Source organism: Callorhinus ursinus, unplaced genomic scaffold (genome assembly GCF_003265705.2).
Source record: "Callorhinus ursinus isolate GAN/ISIS: 27379988/994484 unplaced genomic scaffold, GSC_fseal_2.0 scaffold36, whole genome shotgun sequence".
In the NCBI taxonomy this organism is placed as follows: Eukaryota; Metazoa; Chordata; class Mammalia; order Carnivora; family Otariidae; genus Callorhinus; species Callorhinus ursinus.
In genome coordinates, this window is record NW_027397098.1 from 11,065,861 (window position 1) to 11,085,582 (window position 19,722).

The 19,722-nt window shown below is 51.1% G+C and overlaps 2 protein-coding genes across 5 annotated transcripts in view; one reads left to right on the forward strand and one right to left on the reverse strand.

Annotated features, from left to right (window-relative positions):
• Positions 1–7,064, reverse strand: part of FBH1 (F-box DNA helicase 1) — a 52,601-nt gene extending 45,537 nt beyond the window's left edge. Inside the window, exon 1 of one of the 4 annotated variants that reach the window (XM_025853615.2) lies at positions 6,903–7,064. In XM_025853615.2, the coding sequence (XP_025709400.1) occupies position 6,903 (1 nt within the window). In that variant the 5' untranslated portion in view covers positions 6,904–7,064. Of the gene's footprint in view, positions 1–2,808; positions 2,828–6,902 lie in introns of those variants that run through there. The other 3 variants (XM_025853617.2, XM_073879951.1, XM_025853616.2) reach the window with 3 other exon arrangements.
• A 269-nt stretch (positions 7,065–7,333) lies between these two features.
• Positions 7,334–17,905, forward strand: ANKRD16 (ankyrin repeat domain 16). Its single transcript, XM_025853563.2, has 7 exons — positions 7,334–8,150; positions 10,294–10,514; positions 12,164–12,206; positions 14,421–14,529; positions 14,850–15,011; positions 15,869–15,947; positions 17,019–17,905. The coding sequence occupies exons 1-7, from the start codon at positions 7,831–7,833 to the stop codon at positions 17,174–17,176; spliced, it is 1,092 nt and encodes a 363-aa protein (XP_025709348.1). The 5' UTR covers positions 7,334–7,830; the 3' UTR covers positions 17,177–17,905.
• The last annotated feature ends 1,817 nt before the right edge of the window (positions 17,906–19,722 follow it).

The following is a 19,722-nucleotide window of genomic DNA, read 5'->3' on the forward strand; positions in this document are numbered from 1 at the left end:
AATGGGGACTATAATAACCTGCCACACTGAATTCACAGGACGGCTGAGGTTCAAATGAGACAATACAGATGAAAATACTCTGTGACATCCACATCGAGGCTGACAAAACCTATCGGCTGAAATGTTAGAATTACGTGTCGACCCCACCACGCTCGGTGTTTTCTTAAAGGTGCATGTGTTTTAACAGCATGAATGTTCTTGTGAAATTAAAAAAAAAAAAAAAACAGTACTGCAAAATTCTAACCACCCTTCTATTCTTATTAACAGACTTCTAAACCAACAGTTCAAACATCATTTTATCAAAATAAAGATGCTCCAATGCTCCCTCCTCCTCCCCTGAGTCACCCAAACCTCGGGCATTCCTCCCCCGTCTAAATGGCAAGCGCGCTGTGCACCGCGTCTTACAGGGCACCTCTCTCATTGTTAGGAGTTGCTCGTGATCCTTCAAGGAGCAAAGGTAAAGAGTGCCCCGTGATGAACGTGCACAGTTAAAGGGATGGCGAGAGATCAGAATCACTCGTGGGCTTTGCACGCTGCATGAGGCCCCTGTGCTGTGCATCTCCTCTGTACCCAAGTGGGTGTTTTGTACCCCTCTTAGAGGCTCTACCACAGTGACTAACAGAAATGTGTCATCTCCCTCATGTGTCAGGACAGAAAAAAACAGAGGAAGTAGGAAAGCCATTTTGTCCAACAGAACCCTGCCCGTTACCACACTGCTTTTTCTGTGATGGCTTTCTTATAGCATGACATCTCTCTGACCCCCCACTCTTGTGGTCCACCCTTTCAGGAACCCGCAGCTCAGCAGGTCAGCAGCACCTCAGGTTCCCACTCTGTGCTGACTTCAAAGTGGTGATTACCTGCAGTGGTTATTACCTGTACCCAACATCGAATCTCTTCACCTTGACGACAGTTGGTCCTAGCTCCGCCTCCACAGGCCACCCCTCTCTAGGCTGGCCCACTGACCGAGGTCACCCCTGAGCAACAGCTGTTCTCAATCTCTCCTGAACTGGAAGCCCCTAGAAGGCTGGGAACATGTCTCACCACCTTATTCCTCAAAGCTCTTAATACTTTGCAAGTAACAGACCCTGAACTAGTTGAAGGAGACGCACGCCGCTATGATTCCTCGACTCTGTTCTCATCAGTCGGCTTCATTCCAGAATCTTTACTGCAGAACCACTTACAAAACAAGTCACAGAAAGTGAAATGGGCTGCTCTGGGTTGTTTCTCTTCTTCCTCAGCACACAGCGAGTCTACACTTCTCTGTCTTGACCACAGTTAGGATGTCACTCTGACTGAGCTCGAGCCAACGGGATGCAAATAAAAGCAATGGGGCCCCTTGCAGGCCTGGCCCACAAAACCTCTCAGGCTTGTTCCTCCATCTTCTGCCCCCCTTCCAGTTAACAGGGAACTTGACTCCCTAGCATCCGTAGAGGCCCCATGTTCAAAATAGAAGCACCTCCAGCAGCCTGGGTCCTTGAATTACTGCTTCAAGAGGGCCACTCGCCCCCCACTCTCCAACACACACACACACACCTGGAACCCTGGGTCCTTGAATTAGTGGCCCCCACTCTCCAACACACACACACACACACACACACACACACACACACACACACACACACCTGGAACCACCTTAGATTATCCTGAGATTGAGAAATGAACTTTGTCATTACATGTTTGCATCTATTTGTTACTGTAGCCAAACCCACTCTAACCATCCCAGGATCATTTGAAATTGATACCAAATAATTTTCTTTCTTCCCCTATCATTGCTAATCAGAATTTCTAACAAAAAGTCCTCTGAAATTTACAGGTTACAGACCTAAATGGACAAGATGAAGATAATAAGTATCTACAATTCTACAGTTCCTGGAGGGAAAGACTGTTAAATAACTGCTTAAAAAAAAAAAAAAAAGAAATCAGGGCGCCTGGGTGGCTCAGTTGGTTAAGCGTCTGCCTTTAGCTCAGGTCATGATCCCAGGGTCCTGGGATCAAGCCCCACAGCAGGCTCCCTGCTCAGCGGGGAGTCTGCTTCTCCCTCTGCCCCTCCCCCTGCTTGTGCTCTCGGTGTGTCAAATAAATAGATAAAATCTTAGAAAAGAAAGAAAGAAAGAAAGAAAGAAAGAAAGGAAGGAAGGAAGGAAGGAAGGAAGGAAGGAAGGAAGAAAGAAAAGGAAGGAAGGAAGGAAGAAAGAAAGGAAGGAAGGAAGAAAAAGAAAGAAAGAAAGAAAAGAAAAGAAAAGAAAAGAAAAGTACCTGACCGGACAGACTGCTCCTAAAGAACCACAGAGGGCAGTTTTGCTAACTTACTGAGTCACCTAGCCTCCTCTTGTTAGTTCCCCACAAGCCTCCTGCTTTTCTCGGAGGGGCTCAGTGAAGACAGACAAGTAGACACTTTCCATCTTGGGTTTCCTATGGAGATAGCTGGGTGTGCTGCAATGTGGCCCATTATGGCAAGGATCCAGGTACTTCACAGGTCAAATTGCAACCTGTGAGACCTAAGGACCCAATTTAACCAGTTAATGTATCATTTCCCAACTTCAGCCCTGCAGGAAGTATTCATTCAAGCCAGGAAGCACTTTGCAGTAATAAAACCACCCTGTGGGTCTCTGAGATACTTGTAACAATTATCTGTAAAACTGTGTATTTGATATGCCTCGTATGCAAATTACTATCGTGTATTTTACTGTTATATTATCATCAACTGTTTGTGTAGATATTAACATGTCTTCCACTCGGACTGAAAGCTCTGTCATCTGGCGGGAGGCAGGAGCGAGGGACTCCCTCAGCCCAGCACCCAACACATACCACTCCATGTGTAACTGGCGATCAGACAAATGCACCACCGCAGTGCTCCCCGGCTTCCCTCCATGGAAGTTTGGTTCTTCCTTGACTTTGAAACCCGGAAGTTCCTTTTCATATCCTCACTGGAACCTCACCAGATCCTACAACTGGGCCGCACTTTAACCGGAGCTCAGAGGAGGCTTGCTTCAAGTCACAACGCGGTTTGTACGCGACAGCACTTAGCTGTTTGGACTCCCCAGGGGCAGTGTTCTTTCTCCTGTAACATTCCACCTTCCATATCCAGCAGGCTTTAAAGCAGCCTCTGAAAACTTCAGGCTTAATTTCTAGGTCACTTTTTTTCATCATTGTGAAATGTCATAACAGAAGACTTAATAACGAGTCAGTATTTAGAAAACATAACTGTGAAGAAAATAATCACAACTACAGTAAGCTCAATATGGAAAAACTTCAAAATACTGCGTCCCCATTAGCACTGCAAGAAATAAACGCAGAAAGATACTGTGGTCCTAGCTCCCTTGACAGAGGTGCCTCCCCTCGCCACAACCTGCTTCTCTAGAAATCCCACAGGCCTGGCTCGCAGGCTTCATCTTCCTCAGATCATCTCACACCCCGTAAACACCTGTTCCTCCTGAAAAGACAGCATTCACTTATTAGAATACACAAGGACGGAGGTGCAGGTTTCTCACAAGGATAAGAAGGAACGGTGAAAAGAAAGGAAGATAAGAAAATGACTGTTACTTACAGCCTAGAGTATATTTTTATATATTTGAAAGGCCTTTCCTTCTGTCAATTCATTCCACAAGCACTTTTAAGTTGTCACTATATCCCAGATTCATTATAAACACTGTGAAGGCTTCCTCTCTGGTGTCGAATGCTAAACGGCGAGCCACAAAACAGAAACGATTTTGCCTGCACATAAGGCAGCAAGCAAAACAATCACAAATCACCGTACATCAGGCACTATTTGTGCTGCACAAATGCACGCATGCAGTGCTGTGAGACGAGAGTAAAGGGAACACAGTAGGGATGTTGAAAAAGACTTTATGAAGAGTTCAGCCTCAGAAGACGAGTAGGATTCAGAAGGGCAAAAGAAACACTATGTGCAAAACACAGAGAAATAGCACAGCATTGGTACAGTGGGAAGTCGAATTTCATTAGAACAAGAGGTTCACAGATGGGGGAGAAGGCTGGAAAAGGAATTTGAAGGCACAGATTGTAAAGGTCCTTAAATAGAGCACTAAAGAAATTGTGGGCTTTACTGTGTAGGCGATTCGGGGGATCATCTAGCTTACCAGCAGGGCCTACGTAGAGTCAGATTCACACTCCACAACAGTCATCCTGGAAGCTGGGTAGAGGATGGGTGGACACAGAGACCGCCGGGAAAATCAACAGAAAGGTACTTCCCTACCCAAGACAAGAGCTGGGAAAGGCCTGAGCAGCAGCAGAAATAGGAGGAGGGGAACAGGAAGACCAACACATCTTCTTCAACAAGACTGAGAAGAACGACGAAAGAGGAGTGACAAAGGTAACCGACATTTCTAGCGGGAACCCAGAAGTCACGTCATCAACCACGTTAAGGAGTAAAAGAGAGACAGTGTTTTTGTTTTTCTTGCTTTTTCCTAGAAGGGAAGATGAAAGTTTCCCCGTTTTGAAAGCAGTTGTTTGTTTTGCTTCGTTTTAAAGTTATCTGTGGGATGCCGGTTTAAGCTCCACGCAGAACTTTGAAATAGGAGACTGGTCCTCAAAAGGCATGTGAGTGACAGTAGAAGCTGTAAGATGTGAGATGCTGCGAGATAAATTTGTCGGAGTAAGTGATTTCCAAGCTAGAAGGGCAAAGACAGAATCCAATTCAGTTTTCAAATAAAATCCGCCTAGGAAGGATAGAGGGACATGAGAAGCAGCAGAGAAAAGATGGCAGCAAAACTGAACTCACAGTTCTATGACCAATACCAACAGCGTTCACACGCTCACAGACCACAGAACATGCCAACAATCAGGACACCGATGACCGCAGCTGAATGCTACAGGACCACGAAATACAACGTACAAGAAAGGAGAGAAGACAGCCACGCAGCAAATCCCAATGCCAATACTGACTACAAGAGAAGTAAGACACTAAATAGCAGACCACAAATTCCAAAAGCCTGCAGAAAAGAAATGGGCAGCCCAACTGGGAAATCAGCAAGACCAAAGCACAGTTCCATCTGTCAGCTTACTGTACAGATTCCTCCCCTCTACACCAAGCTTTTGCTGTAGAAAATCACAAGGGCCATGGTCAGATGTGTATACATTATCATCTAGTTATCTATAGGGGGATACAGAAGCTACATTCCTAAAGAACACAGGAGAGGATTTGCACTGAGGGCACCAGGTAAGTGACCAATTATCTGGATTTGAAATATTCTTATTGTGGGGCGCCTGGGTGGTTCAGTTGGTTAAGTGACTGCCTTCGGCTCAGGTCATGATCCCGGGGCCCTAGGATCAAGCCCTGCATCAGGCTCCCTGCTCCTCGGGGAGCCTGCTTCTCCCTCTTCTTCTGCCTGCCGCTCCCCCTGCTTGTGCTCTCTGTCAAATAAATAAAATAGTAAAAAAAAAAAAAAAGAACTATTCTTATCGTGCATCCATGTGTCCCCATTTTGTTTTAAAAACAGGGAAACCAGGGGCGCCTGGGTGGCTCAGTCATTAAGCGTCTGCCTTCAGCTCAGGTCATGATCCCAGGGTCCTGGGATGGAGCCCCGCATCGGGCTCCCTGCTCAGCGGGAAGCCTGCTTCTCCCTCTCCCACTCCCCCTGCTTGTGTTCCCTCTCTTGCTCTCTCTGTCAAATAAATAAAATCTTTAAAAAATAAAAAAAATAAAAACGGAAACTGGAGACATAACATAAGGCAAGGAAAAGTGGGGTCGTTTGTGATTAGGATGGGGCTGGGGGGCACGAGCAGCAAAAAATATAAAGTTACAAGATGCCTAAGCTTCCATTTTCACCAAACCAACAGCCGCAGGAAGAGCAATGTTGGGCATGTTCTAAAACTTGACGCATTTGAAAATACTTTTAAACCTACCCTTTGCTGAAGTGGCAAGATATAATGGAACAATAACTTCAGCAAAGCTGATATTGGACCCAGTTCTGTCTCCAGTGACTACCCATATTACTCAGTAAATTAACCAAATTCAATCTGCTCGTTAGTGAAATGCGCTTGTTTGCATGGGTCCATACCAGAGGTCTCCTTCCATTTTATCTCCCTTAATTCATGTGAGCACAGTGCCAGGCCCCAGCAGGCGCTTACTAGGTGCCACCATCCTTTGTTCCAGAGGACTTCACTACCTCTAGCTCCATGGGGAAATCACTAACTTCCTGAGGCATCAATTTCCCCACCTCTAACACTGCCTCACAGGGCTGTTTGCAAATTAATTAACGTACTCTGTAAACCATACAGCGCAACGCAGAATGTAAAGCATAAGCGTTTCCAGGCCAGGCAAATAGTAGCAACTTTTGGACTGAAAACACCAGGAGGTTTGAATGACTAGTACCAATAAGACCTGGTTAAGAATTCAGCACCTGCCCTAATCTCTCGCATCACCCCATTCAGCTTGCTTAGATCTCAACGTACCCTCCACAGGACAAGCTCGAGGCCTTCCCACCCACATCACCCTAATTTTCTTAGTACTCAGAGGAGAGGTATTCAGATAAGGAACCTACAAATGAAAGAGTCTCAAGAGGACACAATCAAATGACTCGCCCAAGGTCAAAACACCAGGGTAGAAAAGGAAATGCGGGCTTGTCAGCCACCGAGGCCACGTCCCCCGTGACTCCTTCTGCAACCGACGGGGAACGACCAGCGCCCCCCTTCCCCGGCCGCAGGACGCAGTGTGGGGGCGCCCCTCGCCCTCCTGCGTGCACGCCCCGCCGACCCCCTCCAGCCTGGCCGCCCGCGGCGGACCCGAGCTCCTGCACAGCTGCGCTCGTCCCGGGCCCCCACGCCCCCCACGGACCTGCTCCCAGCCCCGCCAGGCCGGACCCCCGCTGAGGACCCCAAGAGGCGAAGTGTCCACACGGCACAGCCCCGCCCGCGCTCCCTGCCACGTCCGCGGCCTCACGCACTATGGCGCTCCAGACCCGGCCTCCCGCCGCCGCCGCCGCCGCCGCCGCCGCCGCCGCCGCAGGGCCCGGGCCTCCCGGCCTCCCAGTCCCAGCGTCCCCAGGGCAGCTCCAGCCCGAGCAGGCCGCGGACTTCCTCCGCCAGCTCCGCCCTAGCCGCAGCCCCGGGAAGAGCCCGCCGCCAGGGCTGACGGACTGCCTGAAAGTCCAATCGGAACGGCACACGGAGGGGGCGTGCTGACGGACTGCTCCAGCGACCAATCGGAACGCGCTACACCAGGGGGGCGCGGCTACCGCCAGCGACCCCGCCCCGTCCGTGCTTCCGCTGGGGCCGAGGAGGCGAAAGGAAACTTTCCCAGAGTTCCTCCGAGCGCCCGCGGACCGGAGGAGGGGTCGCGGCCGAGGGGGCGGGGGGGGGGGGGGGGGGGGGGGGGGGGGGGGGCTGGGGCAGGGGGGGGCCGAGGGTGGGGACGCGCGGGGCCCCACCCCCTCCCTGAGGGCCCGCGGCTGCCTGGCGACCGGAAGGCGGCGGCCCCGGCTGGGATCCCGGCCGCTCTCGGGTGCTACCCCGCGCGGGCTCCTCCTCCGCTGCCGCCCTCGCTGCCCAGCTGGCTGCTGTCGGGGCTGGGCGGACCCTGCTGCCCCGTGGAGCGAGCGCTGGCCCGGGGCCGGCTGGGCGGCAGCACCCCTCACACCTGATGTGGCGCCCCCAAATGCAGCCGGTGCGGGCGGCAGCCTGGGACCGAGCCTTGGGCCCGTGAGCACGGCCGGGCCCGCACCCGGAGCGCGCGTCCGCGGTGGCCGGCGAGGCGAGTCGCCCGCTGGAGGACCACCCGCGCATAGAGCAGCGGAGGGCCGGGCGTCCCGGGGGCCGCTGGGGGCAGGGCTGGGGGCACGCAAGCCCCCTCCTCCCCCACCGGCGCCCGCGGCCATGGCAGCGCCGGGGGACCCGCGGCGGCTCTACCGGCTGGTGCAGGAAGGCCGGCTGTGCGCCCTGCGGGAGGAGCTGCGGGGAGCCGGGCGCGCCAGCTGCCCGGGGCCGGGCGGGGACACCCTCCTGCACTGCGCCGCCCGCCTCGGGCATCGGGACGTGCTGGCCTATCTGGTCGAGACCTGGGACATGGACATCGAGGCCGCCAACCGAGACTACAAGCGACCTCTGCACGAGGCTGCCTCGCAGGGCCACCGGGACTGCGTGCGCTATCTGCTGGGCAGAGGAGCCGCGGTCGACTGCCTGAAGAAAGCCGACTGGTAGGTGGCTGGGGTTCCCGAAAGATCCACCCCCCGACCCCTCCACTTCTCCGCAGAGTTATGGAGTCCCGTGTACTTTTCCGCCTCGACACCATAGCTTCTGAGCCTCCCCCTGGAGGACAGATTACCCTCTGTGAACAGTGGGGTACTCTTACGGGATTAACTGTTCCAGTCCTCTGTTCCAAACCCTTTTCCCTTATGAAACAGTATGCAATAGGATCAAACAGTGAATTGTCTGTACTACCTATAGCTTGAGCCTCGCCTAGCTACATGATTACTTCACCAGTAGCATTGTTTTAATTTGTTATTTTGGAATAGAGGTTCACAGAAGGTTGCAAAGAACTGTTCAGGGAAGCCTCGTGGGCCCTTCCCCCAGACTCCCCCAAAGTTACCATCTTACACAGCTATGTGCAATACCAAGACTAAGAAACTGACACTGCTACTACAGTCCATGTTCTTCATCAGATTTCACCAGTTACACAGACACTTGAGTGTGTGTGGTGCTTTATGTGATTTTATCACATGAATAGCCTCGCATGAGCGATACTCCAAGGTACCATCACACAAACCAATTGCATTTTGTCAGACAGACATTGTTTCCAGTACTCACTATGTGGTGATGAACATCCTAAGATTCATAACATAATGAAGTTCCTGCCTGCAAGTGATTCCTGATCTGATATAAATATGAACCACAGCAGATAGACTTGTAGTTAAATAAAGTGCATCTTGCCTGCTGGGATGAGGGAGTCAGTATGGTTATGTTTTGAGGGCTGCACTTTGGCTGTGACTTAGCACAAGGCCAGTTTTCTTCTGCTGCTGGTAAACTGGTCTAAAGACCATTCCAACAGACATATTACCTCATACATGCCTCAAAACAATTCTGTGGGTAGGGAACTGGCCTCTCCCCAAAAATCCATTAAAGAGGCAAAGTTCATTTGAGTATGTATGTGAGAGGTATAGCTGCAGTGAGAAATTTTTGTCCGTTCTCACCTTTCTGGCTTTCTGCAATACCTTCCCTGCTTTTCCAATCATCCCGCCTGGCTCAAGATTTATTCCCTCTGTGAAGTCCTTCTGGAAGGTTCCAGCCTTCATTTATCTGGGTTTCTCCCTCTTTATTTTCTCATTCACTCTCATTGCTACACCCCCCCCTCAAAAGTGTTGGTAATTAATTAATATCATAGCAATCTTAGAAGATAGATCCTAGATGCGGCCTTTGGGGTCTCCTAGGTATAGTGAGCTCCCGCTGTGTGCCAGACATGGGTCCTAACCCCAGGAATCAGGAGGTAAATAAGACCTGCCCTTGCTTTCCAAGGGTTATTTCTCTCTCGTTTTGCAGATGACAAACCAGAAGCTCATGGAATTGTAATCGCTCATCCGAGATCATTTATGAGAAGAGAAAGGATAGAGCCACCTCCCTTGATATTAATGTAGTTTATTCCCATAATTGTGGACACAAGTCAGTTCAGAAACTTATTGTAATCACACTGTTCCATTTATGTCACCAGTGTATGCTCCTCGTGGGTAGGCACGGTGTCATATGTTCTTTTTTAACCCTTTTTCAGCACAATTTAATTCATAAATGACTACTGATTGAAGTGAATGGGGTAAGTCCAGCAGAGTATCTATTACACAAATATTATTCAAGACACGGGCGCCTGGGTGGCTGAGTTGGTTAAGCGTCTGCCTTCGGCTCAGGTCGTGATCCCGGGGTCCTGGGATCGAGGCCCGGGTCGGGCTCCCTGCTTCTCCCTCTCCCACTCCCCCTGCTTGTGCTCTTTCTCTCAAATAAATAAATAAAATCTTTTTAAAAATACATTATTCAAGACAAACTGTGGTTTTGATTAACTCTGTCTCAGTTTGGTCCCATAGTCTAAACTTGTCCAGAAGCAGGTTTTCCTCCTCAGTATTCCCCTCCCGCAGGCAGGCACACCTACATCCTAATCCCTTTCCCTTTCTTATTTCTCCCAGTGTCTCATCGCGGGCAGAGAAGTTGCCAGTCAATGCTGTTTTCCTGCTTCCCAGACCCTTGAGTCCTCTAGGTTTTCCATCTCTGCCAAGGGCATGTGCTTTTCTGAAGACCTGGACGCACACTTCTAATGTCTCAGCTGCCCTTCCGTCTGTTTGTCCTGATTGGCCTTAGGACTCCTTTGATGATGGCCTGCACAAGGAAGAATCTGGAGGTGATCCAGGACCTTGTAGAACATGGTGCCAACCCACTTCTAAAGAACAAAGACGGCTGGAATAGTCTCCACATTGCCAGCCGAGAGGGTGACCCTCTGGTCCTCCAGTACTTGCTCACTGTTTGCCCAACTGCCTGGAAGACAGAGAGCAAAATCGGGAGAACTCCTCTGCACACGGCAGGTATGGCTGGGAGCTCTGCAGGGACGCAGGCACGAACGTGCAGCCCGCCCGCCCGGCCCTGTAGAACGCCTGCTAGTTAGGGGCACCCACAGGGCTGGAGGGGTTTGGAAACTAGAGGGCCAGGAATAAGAGCAGCTTTAGGGTATTTCAACATATAGTTTGTTCCTACAGCTAATGGAACTCGGCACATCATATGTTCTTGTTTCTCGTGTTCGTATCTGTCCGGTCCTCCCCAGTTTGTTGGAAAGCTCATTCTGTTCTTCACTGTCTTTGACCTTGAGCAAGGGACTTAGCCTCTTAAGCAAATTTCCTCATCAGCAAAATCATGATGGTAATGATGCCCATATCACAAGGTAGCTAGAGAGTTTAAGGAACAGGATGTATATAAATCCCCTGGTGCAGTGCTTAACACACACTGAGCACAGAACAACTGGGTATGGCTATTTTCAGGATCATGTTTACGTTGTCATTGTTACCCGAAGGAGGAAAAGAGACAATATTTCTGAATATCCTCAGCAATACTTACCACAGTGCTAATCCGTTTAAATAAATATAGGAACTTGTAATGAAGGTACCTGGGCCTGAGTGTCTTTGACTTATGTAGTGATCATGTCAATAAAAAGGTGGGATACAACTGAGTAATTATCCTTAAATCTGAATTATCTATTCATAGATTATTTTAAATTAGTGAAAAGCAAAAAGTGCTGTGGTGTAAGACAACACAGATATTAAAGACCTCAAGAGTCCGGATCAAGAAATTTAAAAAATAATCTTTAGCCTTCTGGATAGTATATTGAATTAAAATACAGGGCCTTGGGGCGCCTGGGTGGCTCAGTCGTTAAGCATCTGCCTTCGGCTCAGGTCACGATCTCAGGGTCCTGGGATTGAGCCCCACATCGGGCTCCCTGCTTGGCGGGAAGCCTTCTTCTCCCTCTCCCACTTCCCCTGCTTGTGTTCCCTCTCTCGCTGTCTCTCTGCCTGTCAAATAAATAAAATCTTTAAATAAATAAATAAATAAATAAAAATACAGGGCCTTAGTTTCTCAAAACATCAATACCTGGGACGATAGAGTTTAGGAAATACGCATACAATTATTACAACTACAGAGAGCAATTAGGGACCAAGGAATTGTTTACATCTTTACAAGTGAGTAGAAAAACTTTTCTCTGCTATGAATTGTTTGACTAGTTCCCCTAGAAACAATCAGCACCTAACCATTCACAGAAAATACTGGAGAACAGATAGCTGAAATCTTTATTATTGAGTGTCGTTCTCTTTAGTAGGAGAATCACATTCCTGCTTATTTTGTCATGGATCATTATTAATATGTTTTACATTTCCTGGACAAAAACTGACCGGCCCTAAGGATTTGCAGCACAAAAGTGAGGAGAAAGTTTAAGACTGAGAATTTACCATGGAAGTGCTCAAAAAAACAAGATAATCAAGTGTTGGCCAAGTGCCTGTTAAGTGAAAACATCATCGTTACCACTTACCCAGCTAAATTTTTATTTTTCTAGGATGGTAACAGTGTCCCTGATTTAACGACTACTTCCCGAAAGTCCTAGCTAAAAGGTTGGGGCAGAGAGAGGAGGAAAGAAGAGTTTTATACCTGCACTAAAAAGCTCTGACTCTCAACTCTCTTCTTCCAGCAATGCATGGCTGTTTAGACGCAGTGAAGGTCCTTCTCCAAAGGTAAGAACAAAACAGCAAATGGGGGGAAGGATTCCCTAATTGTGACAGTTAATATCGATGCTATAGGAAAAGCTCAAAAAAATTGCTCAGAAAGAAACTAACGTACCCAAAGAGATGAACAAAGGACATAATTCAAAGAATATAAAATAAAAATTGCTAAGTAACATGAGAAAAAAAAAAATCACCCATGCATCTGCTCATTCAGCAAGTATTCAAATACTCAGTGCCTCAGCACTCACTTAGCACTATACCACATGCACGGGCTGCAAGAGAAGCCAGCCGACACGGGTCCCCCCCATGGAGCTCACACACTGGCAGACAAGATTCGCTGTTCACATCCTGTGAGTCCGAGGAGTACAAGGAATCGCAGGATCCCTCCAGGAACATATGCCAGGAAGACCCACCTTGCCTGGGAGTAAGGAATCTTGGCCCCCGGGATATTCAAGCTACGATCTGAAGGAGGCTAAAAGTGGGAGGTGGGCCACATTCCAGACAGAGGTAACAGTCCCCGTGAATGCTCAGAGCCAAGAGAAAGCATGGTGCTTTAGTAAACTGAAAGTTCAGTGTGTGCTGCTGCCCCAGGAGTGACAGGGAGAATAGTGCACGATGAGGAAGGCCAGACTGAGGGAGGACATAGGACGATGTGAGGACTTCAGATTTTATTCTAAGTGTATGCGATGCCATTGAAGGGTTTTAAGCAGTGTGCCGGGTGGACAGTAATAAGAAATTTGCATTTTTCAGAGATCCTCTGGTTGGAAAATAGAGAATGGATTGGGGGGAAGCGGGAGTGGGGGCCGTGAATATTGGGAGGCCGTTGCAGTTCAACAGGAGAAAAATAATGGTAGCTGGACTAAGACCCTGACTGTAGAGGTGAAGAGAAAGACATGGAGATACTTAAGAAGTGGGATCAAGAGATCCAGGTGAAAAATTTGATCAAGGGAATGAGGGAGGAGACGTCAAGGATGACAGGTTTCTTGCTGAGCAACTGGTGATGGTGCTGGTGCCATTTACTGGGACAGAGAGCCCTGGAGGAGGAGCAGGTTTGCCGGGGAAGATGATAATTTCACTTTTGGACACATTGAGTTGCATGCATCTGTGAGGCACCCAAGCAGAGATGTCGAGTGGCCAGCTACAGACACAGATCTGAAAGCCGCAGGAGGGGTGTGAGCTGAGAGACAAATGTGGGCATCATCAACACAGAAACAATGACTGAACTCATGAGAGTGGAAGGGCTTACCAGAGCAGATACTGAATAGTGAGAAGAGACCAGGACTTCATGCCGTGCCATGAGGGAGCACAGGTCCTCCTGTGGATGGAGGAGAGAAGAGGGGCCTCTGAGGTCATACGAAAGCTGGAAGCTGCAGTGAGGGGGGGGGGGGAAACCGGTGTTCCAAGCAGAGGGGCTCAGCAAATGCAGAGGCAGCAAAGAGCTGGGCAACCGGAGGAGAAGATAATGAGCAAGAAGAGGGTAGGACAGAGAGGCCCCTGAAGGTGAGAACAGAGAAGAGAGGTAGGAACGGAAGGAGGTCGGTCGGGTAGGAGGCAGGACCAAGAAGAACGGACAGGTAGGATCGTAGAGAAGGTAGGTCCGTTTGGAGCCGGGCCTGAGAGGAGGGCCGGGGAGGCGTAGGTCAGCTAACTGAAGAAGGCAGGAATGGAAGGTCACACTGGAGGCTGAATTAAGGAAAAGGACAGGTAGGAACAGAAAGGGTAGGACAGCGGAGTAGGTAGGAGAAGACAAAGGCAGGATTGAGAGGAAGGTAGGACAGTGTGGGAAAGCAGGGCGGGGAAGCAGGTGGGAGGAGGGGGAGGGTCAGGAAGGACGCAGCTGGCCCCGAGGAGCCTGGGGACATGAGCAGATGCCACAGTATCCTGACCCCAGGGTCATGAGGATTTAGATTTTCCTCTGCGGTTGGGAGGTAAAGGTGTCAAGCAGGAGTGGCCATACCCAGGGCGGTCCGGTGGCTGTGAGAATGGTTAGCAAGGCAGGAGCCACGGCGGGAGAAGTGGGCCCCGAACTGAGATTTTTGGTAACAGGCTGGTCATGAGGGGAAGACGATGCCTGGAAACGGGGTGAGGAAGTCCGAGGAGGGGCCGAGTTTGGGAGACAGGGACCGCGCTCCGGTCTCCGCGGTGTGTGCGTGCGTGCGCGTGCGTGTGTGCGCGTGCGGCAGGGACCCCTGTCTGACCTGCCGCTCTGGGTTCGGGCGGCAGGTGCCACTATGGAGCCGACTGCGCGGACAGCTGTGGCTGCACACCCTTCATGGACGCAGTTCAGTGCGGCCACGTCGATGTGGCCCAGCTGCTGCTCGAACAGCACCAGGTATAGAAACGGGTCCTCCCACGAGTCTCAGACCAGGGAGCGCCTCCGATGTGGGCTCAGTGTCACGGTCGGCGAGCGGCAGGCAGACGTCCTTGTCGGGGGGGGCCCCTGCGGGGCTCACGTGTGAGATGAGCAGGGAGCAGTGAGAGGAGGAGGGGGATCCAGTAAGCGGCTGGACCACAGGAGTGAGCGCAGGCTGCCCACCCAGGGCGCCGGGGGCCGGAGCGTGGGGTCTGGCCTGTGTTTGGCCAGAGAGGCCCTGGGGATCCGCCCGGAGGTCCCTGCTCCTCACGTGTGGCCTCCCCTCCCTCGCCCGCCAGGCCTGCTGGGCGGCGCGGGACGCCCTGGGCGCACAGGCCATCCACAGGGCGGCCGTCACTGGGCAGGACGAGGCCCTCCGCTTCCTGGTGTCCGAGCTGGGCGCCGACGTGGACGCCAGGGCAGTACCCAGCCGCCTGACGCCACTGCATTTCGCCGCTAAGGTTTGTCTCTCCGGGAAAGCCCTCCCTCCGTGTGATGTCCAGCCTTTCGTTTGCACCCGCTCGTGTTCCGTTTTCAGAAATAATGTCGTTTGCAGCCCTAAGGATCCGCCGTGTGAAGTCCTGCTGCTCTGTCCTTACACTAGATTCCAGAAGGGAACATTTCTGCAGGGAGGCTCATTGCTTACACGCCCAGTCTCAAGTGTTAGGCCTGTTTTGCGGGTTATTTTCAGCCTCACTGGCCAGCTGCCCCAACTGGCTTTTCCAGCAGCAGCAGCAGGTGTAATTATTTCCCTGTGAACGGCCCTCTCCTGTCCCCCAGGAAGGCAGTGGAGGGACGAGGGTGCCCCGAGCCTGGCGGACACCCCAGAGGGGATGGGTGGGACTTGCAGCCATGATTCCCTGTCTCCCTGGGTCCGCGCGGCCTGGCCAGCTGGACAGGAGTCCTGTCAGTTGCTTGTAGTCGGTGACACGTGCTGTGATGCGTGCTGTGACAAACGTCCAGGACAGGTCGCGAACTCCCTGTTTATCTTCGCTCTGAAATTCCAGCAAAGAGCACGTTTGCTGGGAGAGATTCTGGAGGCACATGTTCTGTGTGAATCAGGACGTATGCTCCCGACAGCAGTAGTCGGTAATTTGGCCTACAGAGTAGATCCTCTGTATTTTAATAATGAAATGTCACCAAAATCTGGATTTGACAGCTTACACTCCAACCTGAGAACTGTGTGAGTCTCCCTCTAGATGTGATAATTCCATTTTAGCAGCTGAGTCTTTTAGAAAAAGTACCTAACGGGTTAGTTTGTGTTTAAAGGCTTGTTTATTTCCTCGTCACGGGATAACAAGCGTATTTCAACCCTCAGGAAGGACACGTGAGCACAGTCCGGGTGCTCCTATCCTTGGGTGCCAACATCAATTCCAAAGATGAAAGAAACCGATCAGGTATGGCTTTGAGTCCCTCGCGCCTGGGGAATGACTAGTAATCCATGTAAACAATACATGGACTTTGATGTTAAAAACACTGGTTTTAGACTATTCCTCTAGTAGTAGCTCAGCAACCCTTCTTTGAAACGACATATTTGCAAAGCTCTGGCAATGTCTGTTCCCACGGCAATGGCGGGGACTGCCACTGGTCCCTGCTGTTCTGACTACTTCGCAGCACGGCACTGTGTGCTCCTGGGAACACTTGTTAAATCCACCATGCTGCTGGCCGCCTCCAGTTAGAGTCTCCCTAGGTCGTCTCTCTTTGGAGTGCATTTGAAAACTGGAATCACTATAATTTTTTTCTAAGATTTATTTAGAGGGGGAGAGAGATTTATTTATGCAGAGGGAGAGAGAGAATTGGAATCGGGTTCCATCCCAGGACCCTGGGACCATGACCTGAGCTGAAGGCAGATGCTTAACCGACTGAGCCACCCAGGTGCCCCGAGAGCTAATTCTTTAGACTCAGGTTAGAATAAGCTCTCCTGTGAACATTCTGTGCACCACGGCCGCCTGGCAAGCCTCTCTCTGATGCTTAGAAGCTCCCTCCGAGGCTGCACAGGACCGTCACTAAGTCCAGGGACACAAGACTTTGTCTGCAGAATGCAGGATCCTAGGGCTCACAGCACCAAGAACCTTGAGCACTAGTTCTCAAAGGGGAGGATGTGTGCATTTTTCTGTTCATCACGTCATTCTTATTCGTGGCGATATTTTTACTGACACGGAGAATTCACAAAACTTTTAAAATGGTTTCTGTGCCATTTAAAGTCACCTGTTTGTGAACTTGCTTCGTGGCTTTAGACAAAAATCTCTTATATTCTCTAATTGGTTGATGTTTTTAAAACCATTTCCAACCCCGTCCGGTTAAAAGGGGGGAAATGCTCTGATCCCACAGAGGCAAGGGCACAGAGAGGAATCGTGGAAATATAAAGTCTGCGTAGTGGAAGTTTTGTTTTGGGTTGTAGCTGCTCACCAGATGGGCATCGCTGCAGCATCCTGCTTCAAGTCCGTGTTGCTTCTGTCTCCTCACAGCCCTGCATCTGGCCTGCGCCGGACAGCACACGGCCTGTGTCGAGCTCCTCCTGCGGTCCGGGCTGAGCGACTCCCCAGACGTCTCGGGCACCCTGGCTCGGCAGCTTGCTCGCAGCGCAGACATCCTTCAGTGCTTTGACCGCCACCCCGAGTCCTGAGGGTGCTTCTGAGCAAGGACAGGCACAGTGACCACATCCTGCTGCTGCCGTCATTGGGGTCCCCAGCCAGAGGGCCGTGAGGACGCCGGCTCCCGAGCCCTGTGACCTACATGTGGAGTCTTTCCAGGACCTGGATTCTGCTTTTTCTGCCCTTCAGTTGGAATTAGGGGATGTTCATGAAGCCAGTGTCTGGAGCCCTTAGAGAAGCACGTGAATGTAACCCAGAGTACGTGTTCACGTAAATAGGTCAGATTTTTTATGAGCAATGTAATGAGGGATGTTATGACAATGATTTTAACGGTCCAAGAGCCGTAAACATAACCAGCCTGCCACTTCCTTCCTTCCTCGCTTCTTCTTGGTCATTACAATGGTTTCGTAGCCAGGAAGGAGATGCCTACACAGATATTTGAGAGAAAATAATGGAAATATTTGTACATTCTAAGCGCTGCTAGTTAAGCCATAATGCTTTAATCTTGAGGTTATTTTTACTTGATGGTTCTGTGTTGGCTTTCTTCAGATAACAAATACACCTAAAAATGCAGCTAAGATATTTTCCAAACTTTTCTACTGCCTCAGTCAAAGAATGGAGTTTGTTCTTAAAACACCCGCCCTATTTCCTGTCCTGAATCCCTGCCCACTGGAGCCTGCTAGTGTTGAAGACTCTTGACATCGTAACTCCAAAAATTCTGTAGCAGTTTAAATAGATTGAAGGGAGCCTGCATCCTCAGACATTTGGATTCTTTTCCTTTTTACTTTTGGGGGGAGGTGATGAAGATCATTTTCTCTGGGTCACAAAGAATAATTAGTCCAGGTCGTTCTTAGGAAATGACACACATCCGTCACAAGCCACACTTGATCCTCCTGCTGGTCGTGACCCAGTAAGGACATACTGCACATCCGTCCAGCCTGAGCATCGTGCTGGGCCAGGGAAGGAGCGAGACTTTCCAGTTCTTCGTCATCCCAGATGGCACGGGCTGGTTCCTAGTCCGACAGCCAAGACCTGCTGGTATCATCTGTCTCGTGACCTCTAAGTGGCGCCCCGTGTGATCTGCACTGGTTCGAGCTTCAGTTCCTGCTACTTCAGAGATCCCCCCTGTGTCACTGCCTTTTGGGTCTAAAGATGGTCCTGTTACCTGCGGGGGGACAGAAGGGTGGGTATGGCGCCAGCCGCCTTCCCTGTACACACATGCGACGCAGCTTCTGATTGCAGCGGCTCCACGAGGGGTCGGTCCCTGCACACGTCCAGCTGCACATCTGCCCCACAAACCAGTGGTGACTGTGGTGCATGAGGCCGTGCTTTTGCTCCCCGTACATTCCCGACTCCGTTCTGTGGTGTAGACTGTGGCTGCTGAAGCTTCTCGAGGACCAGGGACCGCAGTGTGGACGCCAGTGGTGTTAATTGTGGCAAAGGCGGCAGACAGTCCAGGAACAGTCTGCCCCTAGGGTCACCGCGCTAGGAGTGAGTCATGCCCTCACTTCCTAATCATGGGTGCTTGAGTCACCTTCCAGGGAGGCCCCACCAGGCCACCCGATCTAAAACTGCATCCCCTCCTCCAGCATTTTAGGCCTCCGGTCCTTTTTTTGCTTTCTCCTTGTTAGCGCGTACCATCCCCTGATACGCCACACATTGTGAGTCCCGTATGTCTCCCGACTGGAGCATGAGCTCCGGGGCGGGACTTTGTCTCCCTTGTTCACTTGCTGTCTGCACGACCCAGATGGTGCCTGACACGAAGCAGGGTTTAAATTATTATGTAGTCGATGAGCAAATGGTGATTCATGGTTCTTAGACATGTACTGTGTCCTGGACGCAGTGCTGAGTGCCTTACCCACACGGTCTCTCTGCGTCCCCCTCATTACGACTCCATGTCGGGCACCATTTCTCTCCCAGGCTTCTGCAGCCAGCCCCCCGCCAACTCACAGAGGTCAGCCCCCCACTGCTGCACTGCAGGGAAACAGGGCCTTGCCAGCTGACAGATTGAGCAGTGTATGTGTAGCCCTCGTGTTACTGATCTTTTCGCTTCAGTCGTGTGACTGTTGGTCCGAATCCCCCCTGCCTTCTGGAAGCCCATTCCCCATCACGGCTGATGACACACGCCTGGGTGTTTCTGACTTGTCCCTCTCTGTGTCCGTCGTGAGCACCTGTTCTAGGGCCTGTCCTGAAAAGCTGGTGTGCCCCCCGCCCCCCGCTTGTGTCAGCTCGCTCCGCGTGTGCTCCTTGGCCATCTCATCTGTTCTGGATCCCACCCCTCACAGGGGACGCTGCACCCCTGTCACCTGGCCCATTCTAGGCCATCCCACACTCAGTTTACCCCAAACTGACTTTCTCTGTAAGCTGCTTACATATGTACCCGGTTGGCCGCCACGTTCACGTCCCTGCAGTTCACGGTCTCAAGCTGGAAGCTGGGAATCTATGACTCTCGGGTTCAAGCCATCCAGCCATCATCCAGACCATGGTGGTGTCGGCCTCCAGACTGTGCCCTCTCGCCCCCCAGGCCCGCCCTCCTCGACGCCGTCCCCCACGCGGCTGTCCCAGAGTTCTCACCAAG

Excerpts from the sequence above, each read along its gene's own strand:
- ANKRD16 (XM_025853563.2), top strand. The coding sequence starts at position 7,831 with ATGGCAGCGCCGGGGGACCCGCGGCGGCTCTACCGGCTGGTGCAGGAA. Across the intron at positions 8,151-10,293 it reads TGCCTGAAGAAAGCCGACTG|GACTCCTTTGATGATGGCCT; the intron begins GTAGGTGGCTGG and ends GATTGGCCTTAG. Across the intron at positions 10,515-12,163 it reads AACTCCTCTGCACACGGCAG|CAATGCATGGCTGTTTAGAC; the intron begins GTATGGCTGGGA and ends CTCTTCTTCCAG.